Raw genomic sequence first — 15,194 nt, 5'->3', positions numbered from 1 at the left:
CTAATTAAGTCATGATCGAAGAGTCAAACATGCTTCACTTGGTACCAACACACTTAACTACGTGCTTATAGTTAGAAGCAAGGTTTTTGAAATAAATAGCTCTAGTTAGTGACTTTGTGACTCTTGTGTTGACTTAGGCAAGCATCGAGTGGTTTAATCGAACCATAATGATTTTCAATCTTGAATGTGGTCATTGTGGGCCCTCGACTCTTTCCTCTTTAACAATCCAGTTGAGTGAGGGGTGATATGCTTTGTTGTTAGTCCAAATACCCGTGTGAAAGGTCTAGAACTTGCCCCGAATGTGTTTCAAGGCGAAATCTTAAGTTCTGCTTGGCTTGAGAAGTGATTGTAGGCTTTTCTTGGCCCGTTTGAATTTAATATTGCCTACTAATGATGTCATCCCTAGTCAACCTCTTTGAGCCTTTCGCCTTTCTCATTTGAAAACCATGTTACAAGCCTTTACCCGTTCTATTGTGACCCTCTCTTGGCACCCGAGCTTTCTTTAACACTCAGGTAAAACAAATGGCTAAAAACGTAAGTTTGGGGGAGAGACAAGGAAATTGAAAAGGGCTATCAAGGCGCAAAAAGATAAAAAAAAAATATGATGAGAAGAAAAGGTAAAGAAAAGAAAAGAACAAAAAGAAAATTGCATCAAAAACGAATAAGTAGAAAAGTTGAAGGGATTCAAAGAAAGGCAATGTGCCCAAACATGGACAAATATGAGTGTAATGATCAAGAAAGAGTGATGTTAAGTCTCTCTAGTCCCCCAAGGAAAATAACATGCCTCAAAGAACTGGCAAGGTGTGAGCTGAGAATAAAAAGATGGAGTGCTTAAAGAAAGGTGTAACCACTCAACCATATTATATCCAACCCTAACCCAGAAGCCTTCATTACATCCCAAAAGAAGTCCTACAAGATTTTAAGCCTAGTAAGCTTACATTAGTGGCGATCGACATGAGGGGCAAGCCTATGGTACTTGAAGCCGTATTTGCAATATTCTCTTTATAGAGATGAGTGAACCTTTCATAAACCTTTGGACTGAGTTCTAAAATTCTTAAGTGAGCTAGGCAAACAGAGAGTAGAGGAGGACGAGTTTGGGATCCACAATGACCTACATGAGAGAGCGAGCTTCCTTGATGAGTAAAGTCAACTCTTGCTGCCCCAGTGTCACACTAAAATTATATGTGCATAAATGTTTAACTTGTCGCCTTGTTGATAATACATAAGTAATGTGGGTAATTGTTGGTCCCAACTGATGTGTAACTGGCTCACCTTTGACTGGCTAAAATGACCCTTAACTTGTGGAGGAGGGAACTATTTTGTTTGCTTGAGGACAAGCAAAGATTTAAATTTGGGGGAGTTGATAAGTGGGGATTTTGACTACTTATTAGTGCCTTTTTGCTTTTGTTTTAGTCTAAAATCATTGCATTGTGTTTCCGAAACTAATGAAATGTGCAAAATTGCAGGAATATTAGAAGTTGGACTCCCGAGATGAAACCCGACTCAAAAAAGAGTAGTTCGAGCTCAAGGCAACAAAAGGGTACAGAAGCATACAAAGTGTGGTCCACAGAAGAAATTGCGGTCCACAGAATTTCATCTGTGGTCGCAAATAACAAAGCAAAACTCATCAGACTTTCCGAAAAATTATGGATCGCACATGAATTGTGTGGCCGCAAAAGAAGAGCTTGAGACCAACTTTAGAGGGTGTGCAAAATTTCCAAGTTCCGAGTCCCTAAGAATTGCGGCCGCACAATTCCGCAAAAGAAGAGCTTGAGACCAACTTTAGAGGGTGTGCAAAATTTCCAAGTTCCGAGTCCCTAAGAATTGCGGTCCGCAGAAGACTAGGTTGCGGCCGCAATGCTAAATCTGTGGACCGCAGAAATATTGTCTCGTGGCCGCAGTTCAGAATTGTGAGGCGGCAGAATCCCAACTCCTGCAAGATGAAGAATTCTGCGGACCGCAAATGGAATTTTGCGGCCGCAGAACCTCCCAAAGGGTATTTTTGTCCAAAATTTCCAGCCTTGTATAAATAGATGAGTTTCATAAAATTAGGTCAAGTTTTGACATCAGCAAGTCCTGTAGCCAGTTTTCTTTGCCTCTTTTGGAATTTTTCTATATTTAGGTGTATTTTAATATAGATTTTATCATTTTAACTTTACATTATGAGATTAATTAGTATTTCTTCTTTTATTTCTTTAATATCAAGCATGAGTAGCTAGATTTTTACTAGGATTGTGACCCAACCCTAGTGTATTCACCTTATGGGTAATTAAATTAGTACTTGTTTATGATTGGGTGTTTATTATTTAGCCTAGTTCATGCTTTAATTTGTGGAATTAATAGTTGCAAACATTAGTTCATGCCTATTTGACTTAGTCTCTACTTGAGCAAGACAGACTTAGTCTAGAAAAACTTGGCTAACAAGGAATTGGGTCAATCGAGAGATTAATTAACCCAATTAAAGGGTTCAACCTAGAGATAGTAATAACTCGACTTGAACTTTTATCAATTGTATTGTGTGATACCCATTTGGTCTTGAGAAAGCCAAATTGGGCAAAACTATTCTCTAACTGAGAGGTATTGAGTGGGTAATTGAGAGTTGATAGCTATAATACACTCCAATAAATAAAACAAGCATTAAGGTTCTTATCTCATTAGGCTAACACCTAGGTAATGGTCACATCCCTAGGCTTTTACCTATTTGAAAAATATCAAAAACAATTATCTTAGTCTTATTTCTCTATTTTGCAATCTTTAGCTTTTAAATAGAAATAGAAACAAAACCCTTTCTTGGGGAAGTACAAATTAAGATAATTCAATTTCACACATTAGAATATATAATCCTAACTCCCATCTAGCTCCCTGTGGATTCGATCCCGACTCTTCATTGGGTTACTATAATTGCAATCGATCATTTCATACCTTTTTTGAGGCGTGCATTTGAGCGTAGTTTAGATAGCCGCCTCACGTACTCAGTAATTGTCTTTAGGCGAGCCTCAGTTGCTTCGATATCAGCCCTGTATTGAGCCACCATCTAGTCAGCATCGGCCGAGGTTATCTCTAACTTGGACTTCGTTATTTCTCGCTCTTTACCAAGAGCGTCCCGTTCAGTGGTGGTCGAGCCCAGTTGTGTTCGGAGCTCCTTATTTTGCTGAGCCCTTTTATCTGCCTTCTCCTTCACCACCCGAAGTTGAATTTCAAACGAAGACAGCTTGGCCTGGGCAGTCTCCTTCTCCGAGACCAGCAGGTCCATCTTGCCTTTCCTCCCGTCGGTCGCTACTTGGATCTCGTCCATCTCCTTTCGGAGTTGGTCAATCTGGTCAATCTTCTGCTGGACCTGTGAGGTATTGTTATTAGCCACTGCGACCGGATCCTCATTTTTAACTTCAAAAACCTTTATCTTTTCCACCAAGTCGGCGTGCTCCTGCCTTAAGACCAATGCTTCTTTCTGAGCCGCATCCAGCTCGGCCTAGAGGTTCTTAACGGCCCCTTCTTGTTGCTTGTTGAGAAGCTTGTAATGTCCCTTTTCTGGGCAAGCTCCTTAATCTCGAGCTCAAGCTGATCGACCTCAACCCGGTACCGAAAGAAACTCTCGTGATGAAGTACCGAGGCCTGCAAAAAGATAAAAATCGTGAGAAACATCTAACCCTGAGTAAAGATCGGTGGAAAGTAATAATGCCTTACCCGGTTCAGCGCCTGTTATGCCTCATTGAAAAAGCATGACACGTTCACCTCATTCATTATTTCTCCGGTCCTCCTCAGTCACTAGGCATCGGAGGTAGCTAGCTATCTACAAAAGAGAAAACAAAATTCGGGCATCCTCCGGGACGGTCAGAATAATCGATCTCTTGCGATCGGGGAGCACACTCGGAGCAGGGAACTGGTTGATAAATTTTGGGCTCGAGCTTGGCCTGCCAGTTTCCAAGGATATGTCTTCTTACGAACTTCCACACCGCCCAGACCGGAGAAGTCTTCCAAAGAAGATGAGTCCACACCATCAAAAATGGAGTGAAGGGGATCGTCTGCACCATGGACCCATTGGACTCAGTATAGGAAGGTGTCCCAGAAATCTCTATTACACCGGGCGCTTCCTTTAGAGCAGAGCCGGTGTCCTGAGGAGTCCCACCCCGGGCCTCCATATCGATCTCTTGAGTCCGAGGGGGGTCAACCTCACGAGTTTGCCCCTCGGACGCCTCCTGCTCCCCGGGAAAGGTTGTCATGTGGGTAACAAAAATAACTTCATCCTCCGGCTCGTCCCTAAGCCAGAGGAGAGAGTCGGAACACAGCACCCGGGATCTAGAGCTCCTCCCGGGCTTGTGGGCCACCCTCTTCTTTGGTTTTTTCACCTCAGAGCCCGAAGGTTTTCTCTTCCTTTTCTTCTTTTCCTCTGTGGCAGCCCCGGGTTGCCCCGTAACTGATTGATCAGCGGACACGTCCTCGTCCCCTTCCAAAGGCCTAAGTTCGGTGGTCTTAGGCAAACCTGCAATAACAAAGTGGAAAAGGAGTCAGTATGATGGAATATAGAAACATGGTATTAACTATTCAGAAAGAGGCCTTACCATGAGAACGGGCCTCCCATCGGCCATTCGAGAGCCTGCGCCATATGTGCTCGGAGTACGGCATCTGAGTACAGATTCCCTCGATCCATTCCTTTAGCCGAAAAATTGCATTCAAAACTCAGGCGACAGCTACATGACCACAAGTATGAATGAGAAAGGTGAAACTCAAGAAAAAAGAATTTTGATGTTTAAAGAGAGATTGCACTTACGAGACGCATTCCACTTCTCAGGGAATGGCATGTATTCGGGGGGGATCAAATCATCAGTCTTCACTCGAACGAAGCGTCCCTGCCAGCCTTGGTCTCGGTCTTCATCGATACTCGAAAAGGGGGCCTTGCTGGCCCGACGAGTAAGCTTGATGAGTCCCCCTTGGAACATTCGGGGACTATATAATCGAAGTAGGTGGTCGATCGTGAACCAAAGAGACTCGATCTTGTTCATGAAGTAGCGGAGGAGGATCACGATCCTCCATAGAGATGGATGGATTTGCCCGAGACACACCTCGTACCTCTTACAAAAGTCCAGAACGACCGGGTCTACCGGGCCCAGTGTGAAGGGGTAAGTATAAACACTTAAGTACCCAGACATGGGTAGTAACGGCGTCCTCGGGCCCGGGGACTACTACGTCATTTCCCTCCAAATTACTGTCCTTTCGAACTATGGGAAGAACGTCTTCAATCATGGAGCATATGTACCTTAATACTCCTTCACCCCGATCCTGTTTGCATGAGGGTTTCTCGACTTTAAAGTCATCTGCAATTGAGCAGCCCCCAAGAATGAACACTTTCAAGGGAGGCTCGGCGGCCGGTTTGTTAGCAGCCACCTCGGGAGAAGTCGTTTCGAGGGCAACTACTTCAGGGGCAACTGCCTCAGTACCGACAGCCGGTTGAGAAGATGAAGAGATAACTTGTTGAGGAAAAGATTTCAATATTTTGGCCATTATTATCTAGGAGAGGTTTGAAAATTTGAAGAAAAAATGCAAAGCTTTGGAAAAACGGGTTTTGGAGATGAAGAACTATGAAGATCTAAAGAAAATCTGTGTAAAAACCTGGAAATCACTATGAAAATTGAAGAACAAGGATGAATATATGAAGGTTTGGATGAAGTTTAATGATAGCCGGAAAGCTCGAAGGTAATAGCTTGGTCAAAAGGTAGAAAAAGAACAAATGATGGAGGTTTTTATAGCGAAACAGGCGATGCTTCGCATTCGAGGGCAACCGGCCGATGAGCGACACGTGTCCAAAATTAGAACGACGCGACTGATGGAACGTTTCATCTCCCTCATCGTAACGTATGAAGGAAGGAACCGGAGAACATCTGTCATTTCCCATCGTTTCGGCAAGCCTACTCTCTGAGAAACGAGGGGACTATCTGTATACGGGTAAAACCGAGCCTAGTGAACACCCCAATTTCCCGGAGAGGCAAACGGAGCAGGGACGTGAGGTAAGGAATTAGAATCAGATCAAGGAGCCTATCGTATCAGGGCCTGAGCCATGCACCTGCCCTCGGAGCCATTGGGACCACGTCCTTCGGGTCCGGTTCGAGTCCCAAGACTTCAGAGAGCATTACCAAACAACCACACACGGCTAACAAAGGGTCGTGATCTTCGTGCCCAACCGGATATCACGGCGTGAATCTCGGCCGGTATCGGCAGAAAATCAGTAATTAGCGAAAAAGAAGAATTTTACCTTTCTTAGAATTGTACCTAGGGTAAAACTCTCCTACTATATAAAGGGGAAGTTTATTATTCATTAGATACATTGTAACATGCATATCAAGGTAATTTACTTCTATTCTCTCTGTTTCTAAAAGTTATTCAAAGTTCTTATTTTTATTCATAAGTTCTTCATAAGTGTAAGTTTGGAACCGAAGGCAGGTTCCTCGTTAAGATATTAACCGAGCTCAGAATCACTCTTATCATTAGTTTGGCTATTTATTACGTCTTTTATTTGTTTAATCTAAGCCACATATCCTTAAAATCGCGTATAAATTCAATTGTTATCCGTTTTTAAGGGTAAACAATTATCATATGTAATTATAATTTACTTAATTACTATTCGTAGCTACTGTTCAATTGTTACCAGCTTGTATCGCTTGTATTCAGATGCACGACAAATACAGTCTGTGTTAACTGTATTCATTCGTGTAACGAATACAACCTCTATCAATTGTATTGGTTGGCGTAATTATATTCGTTCATGCAACGAATACAACTTGTATCAACTATATTGGTTTGCGCAACAGATATAACCAACGCAAAATACAAGGATGTATACAAATGATACAACCTGTATCGACTGTATTCATATCAACTATATTCATTCGTACAAGGGATACAACTAACGCGAAATAAAAAAAATAAAATGCTCTCATTGAAAATCGAACACCAGACATCTGCTTACTAAGCGAGCGCTTTAAAGCTTATTGCTCTCTTGTTTCATTTCAAAACAATTGGTCTCTTATTTCATGGATTTGCTTAAAAAATCAAATAATTTTTTGAAAGTATAACTATGAATGATAAATATAGTATATATATTTGTTATGTCGCACAATTCTCTCTTGATTTAACTTATATACATTAATATTGTAAAAAATTCGTATACATTTGAAAGTAGCTAAACCAGACAAAGTGTAGGTTAATATTTGGAGTTCTCAAGTAGGTTTCTAACCACTAAAGAACACAAACTAAGATTTTATCCTAAAAAGTAGGTCGCACGTATTTCTTGTTCCAGAAGTACTCCTATATATCTCTATGATTATAGACAATATTTTGCTAAATGTTTTGTAAAAGTCTTTTTAGTGTCGTCTTTAAGAAGGAAAAAATGTACCTTGTCCTTTTGAAAAAGTCTTCTAAAGGTTACACAAAGTTGTTTGTGCCATTTTTCTGGTCTTTGTCGTTAGACATTCCACCAAAAACATTATAAATTCTAAGACTTCTCAAAACTCTGTCAAAGACTACCTTAATTCTTTCCAATGTAATACTGTAACAGTTTTGTAAAGTTTTAATGCAGGATACAATGAAATGAAAATTATTTTTTTGGTTAAGCTGTTAAATGTTAGTATTATTTTAACACTAAAAATACGTATAGTGAATGTTATATTAAATTTGTTTTATATTGCATGGCAGTCTGATCATAATTTCTGTTATTTAATTGGTTAAATATTTTGAAATTTCCTCCACAAAGTTTGAGTACATTCATCAATCGTTAATTTATTGGGGATTTATAGCTGCAGTTCGGTAATATTTGGCAATACATTATCGGTTACAAAAGGGAAGTGTCCTTGTTACTATAAATTCGGAGTAGTAGGAATCTAATGCTTGAATGAGTTTGAGTCTGTGAGAACTAGTTACTAGTGAGTTTGTAATAATGCCTTATTTCTGCAAGAGGTTAATTCGTTATTTTTATTTTTATTTTGCTTAATTAAGATGGAAACACAGTGTATTAACAAAATAAAAACTCCATCAGTCTTATTTAATTGCCCTTCCCTTTTACTAATTAACACTTTAAGTGTCCTCCTTTTACTTAATTTCATCGCGTTCTTCTTCTACCAGTAAAATTCTTCACATCTCTCATTTTCTCTTCTTTCTCTACAAGTTTAATAAAAAATCCCTGCACTTAATTAAATCAAGCTTCAGTCACTCCATGAACATGCAAATTACTACTTTCACTCTCAATAAACTGTAACACTATAAAAACAAAAAACATACCACGCTCTTGGTATTTATTACAATCACCTTTTCCTTACCTGCCCACGCCTCTTTACGTCGTCTTCTGTTTTTCATATTTTTCATAATACCCACGAACAATACAAATCCTGGCTTAATTTCAGCATGAACTTTAGAAACGTAATCAACATTTGGAGTTTGATTTTCTTGCTGTTTTTGGCAGATAGAAGAGTAATTTTGGCTAGTACTCAACGTTATATTACGTGGGATGATATTAAAGTGGATTCTAGTTCATTAGATTTGACAAATGAAAGATCGCGCAAGTCTCAGGGAGTGATCGTAGTTGATCAAAATGGTAATGGAGACTCTGTTACAGTTCAAGGTGCAGTTGACATAGTCCCTATCCATAATTCTCAAAGGGTTAAAATTTTCATTCGTCCCGGAACGTACAGGTATTTCCTACGTACTACTTTACTAATAAAAATTTAACTTAATATACATTAATATTATTTATTTAAAAAAATATTTGGACCGCCATTGTAATTTAACATGTTATGGGAAATAAATAGTCTACTTTAAAATTTATTAAATAATTTAATTAGTGGTATCTCATTTTCTCACATTCTATTCCATTGTTGTGATTCTTATTTCAAATCTTCCTTTCTTCATCATATGTAGAAAAAATAAAGTTATGCACATGCTTAACAACATACTCCTAAATTATGCAAATAAGCAATAAATATGTAACTCAACTGCGATGTTTGTGGGATATATATTCATTTCCTATAATCGCTATCGCTAACAGCTTCTGTAATTGAAAAAAGTAAGATTTAGATAGCAATTTCATTTAATAGTTAGCAACAAATTTTTTCACCTTATGATATTTTCATTAGATTTTAATAAATTGTTTATACAAGTATGTTCCCATACCAAAATATTGTACTCCCTCCGTTTCAAATTATGTGAACCTATTTCCTTTTTAGTCCGTGCCAAAAAGAATGATCACTTTCCCTATTTGGAAACAATTTACCTTTATACAATGATTTATAGCCACACAAAATATATCTGTCTCATTTTACACCACAAGTTCAAAAATCTTCTCTCTTTTCTTAAACTCCGTGCCCAGTCAAATGGGTTAACATAAATTGAACGGAGTATTTGTTATTTTCTTCACTATTGTTAGCATTAGTTGTCTGAGAAGTTAGTGAAAAGGATTTTTCGGACCCTAAAAGCTAAGATGTGATAGTTATAGGACTCAAAAGTTCATATTAAAGTCAAACAGTTCTTATAAGTTACAATATATTATAGTTAGAAAAATCAACAGTACAATTTTCGTATGCCTTTTCTTTCCATGTTGATTTTTTTCTCAGCCCGTGATATACGGGTGAGTTCATACTTAGAATCCTACTTTCATTCTTTCAGTGCAATATCTTGGTCCCACTATGTGAGATTTAGCTGTCTAGTTTAGTGAATATTTTGATATATGCAGAGAAAAGGTGTTTATTCCAGCTTCAAAGCCATTTATCTCATTCATTGGTGATGAGAACCAAGCTAGAAAAATCATTATTACTGGGAATAGCAAGGCCTCAGACAAGGACAAATATGGGAATGTGTTGGGCACTTACAATACAGCCACAGTCGCTGTAGAATCAGATTACTTTTCTGCAACTGGTATCACCATTGAGGTACTACTAATTAATCAATCAACATATTTAAAAAGACTCTTGGTGTTCAAGATTTAGAGTCACCGGGTTCAAAACTGTTGGGATCGAAATAATATGATGCATGCAGAAGCTAACAATGCAAAGCTTGTTGGACGATAAATTAAAGTATAAAAGAAAAATATACTAAACTAGGCATAATAATTTATTATGGTTTGGTCAATCAATAATTTATTATGGTTTGAGCAGAAAGCAGTGTGTTGGGTTGAACCTACGGAATACGCTTTAGTTTTGCCTCTGATTAGGACAGTCGCGGGTTTTGTTTTTCAGAACACTGTGGTTGCGTTGCCTCAATACAATGACATGCAAGCAGTGGCATTAAGATTAGCAGGAGAGAGAGCAATGTTGTACAAAGTTAGGATATTGGGATCACAGGACACACTTTTAGATGAGTCTGGTTCGCACTATTTTTACAAATGTTACATTCAAGGATCTGTTGATTTCATTTGTGGCAATGCTAGATCACTATATCAGGTTCATGATTTGAAATTCTTGATGATGGAAATTTTCTATCACCAGAGCAAACCTCACTCGTTTAACTTTTTTTAAGATTTGATTGCTGACTTTTGTTATTTCTTGTAACAGGGTTGTGATCTTTATTCTGTAGCCGAAGACAACATAGGAATATCAGGAGCAATTGCAGCACACCAAAGAAACTCAGCTGATGAAGATAGTGGATTCTCATTTGTTGACTGTAAAATAAGTGGAAGTGGCAGTATCCTTTTAGGCAGAGCTTGGGGAGAATATTCACGGATTATATACTCAAATTGCTATTTTGATGCTCTTATAACTCCAGAGGGATGGTTTGATTGGAACCAATTATCTAGACACAAGTAAGATAATTCAACTTCTAATTGAGTTTAACTTCCGGTGTAAAAAAGATTTATATTGTAAAGTCATCTAAAAGATAACTACCGCCTACGGATATTTGAACCCTTTTTAATTTAGATTGTTCCTGTAAAAGAAAACTTAAATCAAATCTGAGTCTTATTTTGTGGTTTGTAGGCATGCAGTGTTTGGAGAGTACAAGTGCAAGGGCAGAGGAGCCAATAGAAAAGGTCGAGTGGAATGGTCTAAATCTTTAAATAAAACCCAAGCTCAGCCCTTCCTCAATACAAAATTCATTGGCGGAGAGCAATGGCTCAGACTCTAGTTTCGTAATGACTTTGACAAGTGCAACAATTTTGAACAAAAATTTTGTGACATAGCCACTGATCTTTTCAAAAGTGAGGTTTTACAAGTTTAAGCTAGCGTTTGGCCGTAGATTCCTAAATTTATTCTGAAAAATCTGATTTTGATAAAATTTGGTTTGAAGATGAAAATGTGTTTGGACATCTGTTTTTGGTGAAGTTTGGTTTGGAAAAATATGAAATATGACTTATACCCACAAGTTCTAAAAACTATCGCAAATACCCAACAGTACCATTATCAATAACATTCATTATATTATCGCAAACCATAGTCCTGAACATAAATAAATTTGATACAGAATTATCATTTTTCTAATGAACTACATGATACACTATCAGATAACCGAGAAGACGAAGCAACATCGTTACAATATAATAAATGGTGGGCTCTTTTATAAAATATAAAAGTTTGGGCAATTTTTAAAAAATATACTCTCTCTGTTTCAATTTATGTGAATTTATTTCCTTTTTAGTCCGTGCCAAAAAGAATGACCATTTTTCCTATTTGGAAACAATTTACCTTTATGCAATGATTTATGGCCATACAAAATATATGTGCCTCATTTTACGCCACAAGTTCAAAAGTCTTCTCTTTTTCTTAAATTCCATGCCCAGTCAAATGAGTTCACATAAATTAAAACGAAAGGAGTAATAGTGATATTTTGGCCCAAAACCAGCTATTGAGATGATTTTGGGATTTGGGATTTGGCCAAAATGTTGGCAAAATCTATGGTCAAACATGTGTTTGCCAAATAAAACCCAAGTTTATTTTGGCAAAATTTATGGCCAAATGGGTCCTAAATGTCTATTAACGAGAACGTGTGCTACATTTATACGAATGATTAACTTATATGCACGCACAGTAGTGAAAAGAGTGAAGTTTTACTCATGATTAAGTGTCTGTTAACTAGAACATTGTGTGCTGCGTTTATGCAAAAGAATTTAATTAACTTGTATACACGGGCAATATAAAAGAATTTCGGTGACCTGCCTTATTTTTCAGGTGACAAAACCTTTAGTTACCTTTAAGTAATCTGTTAGTGTACAATTTTTCATGCTATTAGTGTATAGTTTATGTTAAACCCTTGCGTAAAATATCATTCACTTTAAGCTAGACGTTGCAATCTCAAGTGACCGCAACAAGGTTTATAGTCATGTAATTACCACAAATTAAAAGGAAAAATCTACTCTAAATGCCTATTCAAGGCAATTTTAATTACCCGTTACTGCTCATTCTAATTTGTCTTACAATGTGTACCTATGCAATCTAAAGTATTTACCCAACTACCTATTTTTAAAATCCTTTCCTTTCTAATCCCGGATCACGTGAAACCCCATTAATTGCTCCAACCTATTTTCTCTTTTATTGTCTTCTCAAATATAAATAAAACGTTTTTTCTTCTATCTTTCTCGTTTCATAATAGGATCTATGTGTCCATTGAATATTTTTTATTAATTTATTCTCCATTTCAAAATGGTATATAGTATATTATTATAACATATCTAAATTTTAGTATAATCGATGACGCACAAAATTGAGTTAATTAGATTATGTGACAACTGATATTATTTTATTTTAATAATTGAATTTAAAAAAAAAAATAAACTCTTTGCATACAACTGTATACCATGTTGGTATATCTATATACTATACTGGTATCATATGTTAGTTGGAACATTTTTTGGTTGTATTAGCTATATTTAATCGGTACACTGTTTGATTTTTCTTTATTAATAGTAGAATAGTACAATATCTTGAATTTTTTAAATTTTCCTTTATTCATATGTATTATGTAATTATTTTGATTTTTTCTTTATGCATTTGTTTTATATAATAGAATTATATACAATATCTTGAAATATATCATTATACTAAAGTATGCTATTTTTTGATTTTTCTCTTTATGGATGTGTATTATGTAATAGTAGTATAGTCATATATAGTTGACTGAAATTAATTAGTAGAATTGTATTCCTTATTGGTATAATTATATGTCGTATTGGTATCATATGGTAGTTGGAATATTTTTTGGTTATTTTAGTTACATTTTTAAGTGAATTCTATTCTGAAATGATTTATATGATCATATTTTGCTGTGTTGGATTTTTTTGTACCTATGGACATAGATTTTGTGTATTATGTAATAGTTTTTATAGTTATATACAGTTGTTGGAATGACCTCGTACAACTATATACCCTATTAGTATAGCTAAATACTATATTGGTATCATATGTTAGTTGAATCCTTTTTTGGTTGTATTAGCTGCATTTAATTGGTACACTATTTGATTTTCTTTTAATAATAGTAATATAGTACAATATCTTGAAATACTTTATTATATTAATATGTGGTACACTATTTTTTTTATTTTTCTCTTTATGCATGTGTGTTATGTAATAGTAGTATAGTCATATAGTTGCCGGAAATTAATCAGTAAAAATGTATACCATGTTGGTATAGTTATATGCCATATTGGTATCATATGGTAGTTTGAACATTTTTTTGTTGTTTTAGCTGCATTTTTAAGTTAATTCTATTCTGGAATTATTTATATGAACATGATTTGTAGTGCTGGAATTTTTTTGTGCCGATGGATATAGATTATGTGTATTATGTAATAGTTTTTATAGTTATAGACAATTATTGGAACGACCTCATACAGCTATATACCTTATTAGTATACGGAATGAGCAAGTTGCTTTGCGAATATTTAGCTTGCAATGAGAGCATGTAATTTTCTCATACTTTTATTGCATCCTTTAATGTTTTGGTACAATAGTATAGTCGCAGATAGTTATAGCAATATTCTAGAGCATATACTCTGTTGGTATATATGTATACCATATTGGTATCATATGGTACTAGAAGTCTTTTTTGCTACTTATACTTTTATTGCATTTTCCAATATTTTATTATCATTTCTATTCTAACTAGTATATATGGAGATTTGGTGGCCGTAGATTATGTTTTCTTGCTCCATAACTGATTGTGTTACTGCTAATAGTAGAGTGTGTACTGATATTTATAGGGAATGGGATCAAGATTTGCATGAAAATCACGTGTTGATTATTAGAATCTGATTATGAAATAAAGAAAATAAAAAAAAGAAAAAATAAATAAATGAGTTAAATTTGAGTGTGAAATAAGTTATGGTAGAAATAACAATAATACGATTTGAAAAAAAATAAATGAATAAAAGAGAAAAGAAAAAAATAAGAAGAAAACGAGAAAAAAGAAAAGGAGAAATGAAAGAAAAAAAGGATAAAAGAAAAGAAGCATAGAAATAAAAAAAAAATTGGAGAAAAAAGAGAAAATTCCCCACAAAAACTACTATGGGTAGGAAATATAACTAGATTGATGGATAGAAAAATAAATGGATAGGTAAAGGTAAATAGTTTTATTTTTTTGGATAATTGTGTTATTCACCCAATTAAAAGGTCCATGGAGAAGATGAAAATCAATCTTATGGCACCTAAATCACCGTACATCGAACCTTTTAAACTAAGATGTGTAATATAGGTATAATAAGTATACAGTCATGTATAATTAAGGTCGCATTTCTTTTACTGCAAAATAAAGAAAAAATAATAATAATAATAATAATAATAATAAAAGAAAACTTAGCTAAAATAAATAATTCATTGTACCGTTATAGAAATATCCATTTTATAAGAACGTACAAGTTGCATGAGCTTCTCATCAGTCCCTCTCAAAAGCAAAGAACTGAGCACTAGAGTTGTTCACCTAACTGCTAAGACACCAAATCCTAACACCATCATCTCATCTAAAAATCTTTCTGATAAATAGTTCCAGGGTACCATTAATTGAAGCAGAGGAGCTATCAGTTGGCTAGCCACGGGTATGATCTTAGGGGAAAAAGCGTTAGGTTGGGGATAAACCTTGAATAAAACCAAATTTTCTGTATAATTATACGAACGCTCGAGACAAATATAATAACTACGCCTTTATTTCAAATAGATTGGTCAGCTATATGAATTCTCATTAATCAGTATCGTCATGAATTGATTAGTTTTATGCTAACTGTCAATGTATCG

General features: G+C 35.9%; 1 protein-coding gene across 2 annotated transcripts; it reads left to right on the top strand.

Moving 5' to 3' along the window:
* The first annotated feature begins 8,331 nt into the window (after positions 1 to 8,331).
* On the top strand, positions 8,332 to 11,279 carry LOC107823457 (pectinesterase QRT1-like). Of its 2 annotated transcripts, XM_075229113.1 has the most exons (5): positions 8,332 to 8,678; positions 9,716 to 9,911; positions 10,218 to 10,421; positions 10,533 to 10,780; positions 10,953 to 11,279. In XM_075229113.1, the coding sequence occupies exons 1-5, from the start codon at positions 8,392 to 8,394 to the stop codon at positions 11,098 to 11,100; spliced, it is 1,083 nt and encodes a 360-aa protein (XP_075085214.1). In that variant the 5' UTR covers positions 8,332 to 8,391; the 3' UTR covers positions 11,101 to 11,279. The 2 variants fall into 2 exon arrangements, with proteins under 2 accessions (XP_075085214.1, XP_016505579.1); XM_016650093.2 differs by lacking the exon at positions 10,218 to 10,421 and having other exon boundaries at positions 8,337 to 8,678; positions 10,953 to 11,278.
* Positions 11,280 to 15,194: the final 3,915 nt, after the last annotated feature.

The sequence above is a fragment of the Nicotiana tabacum genome, chromosome 2 (genome assembly GCF_000715075.1).
Source record: "Nicotiana tabacum cultivar K326 chromosome 2, ASM71507v2, whole genome shotgun sequence".
Taxonomy (NCBI): domain Eukaryota; kingdom Viridiplantae; phylum Streptophyta; class Magnoliopsida; order Solanales; family Solanaceae; genus Nicotiana; species Nicotiana tabacum.
The sequence above is the reverse complement of the archived record's forward strand: the minus strand, read 5'-3'. Positions and strand labels throughout refer to the sequence as shown.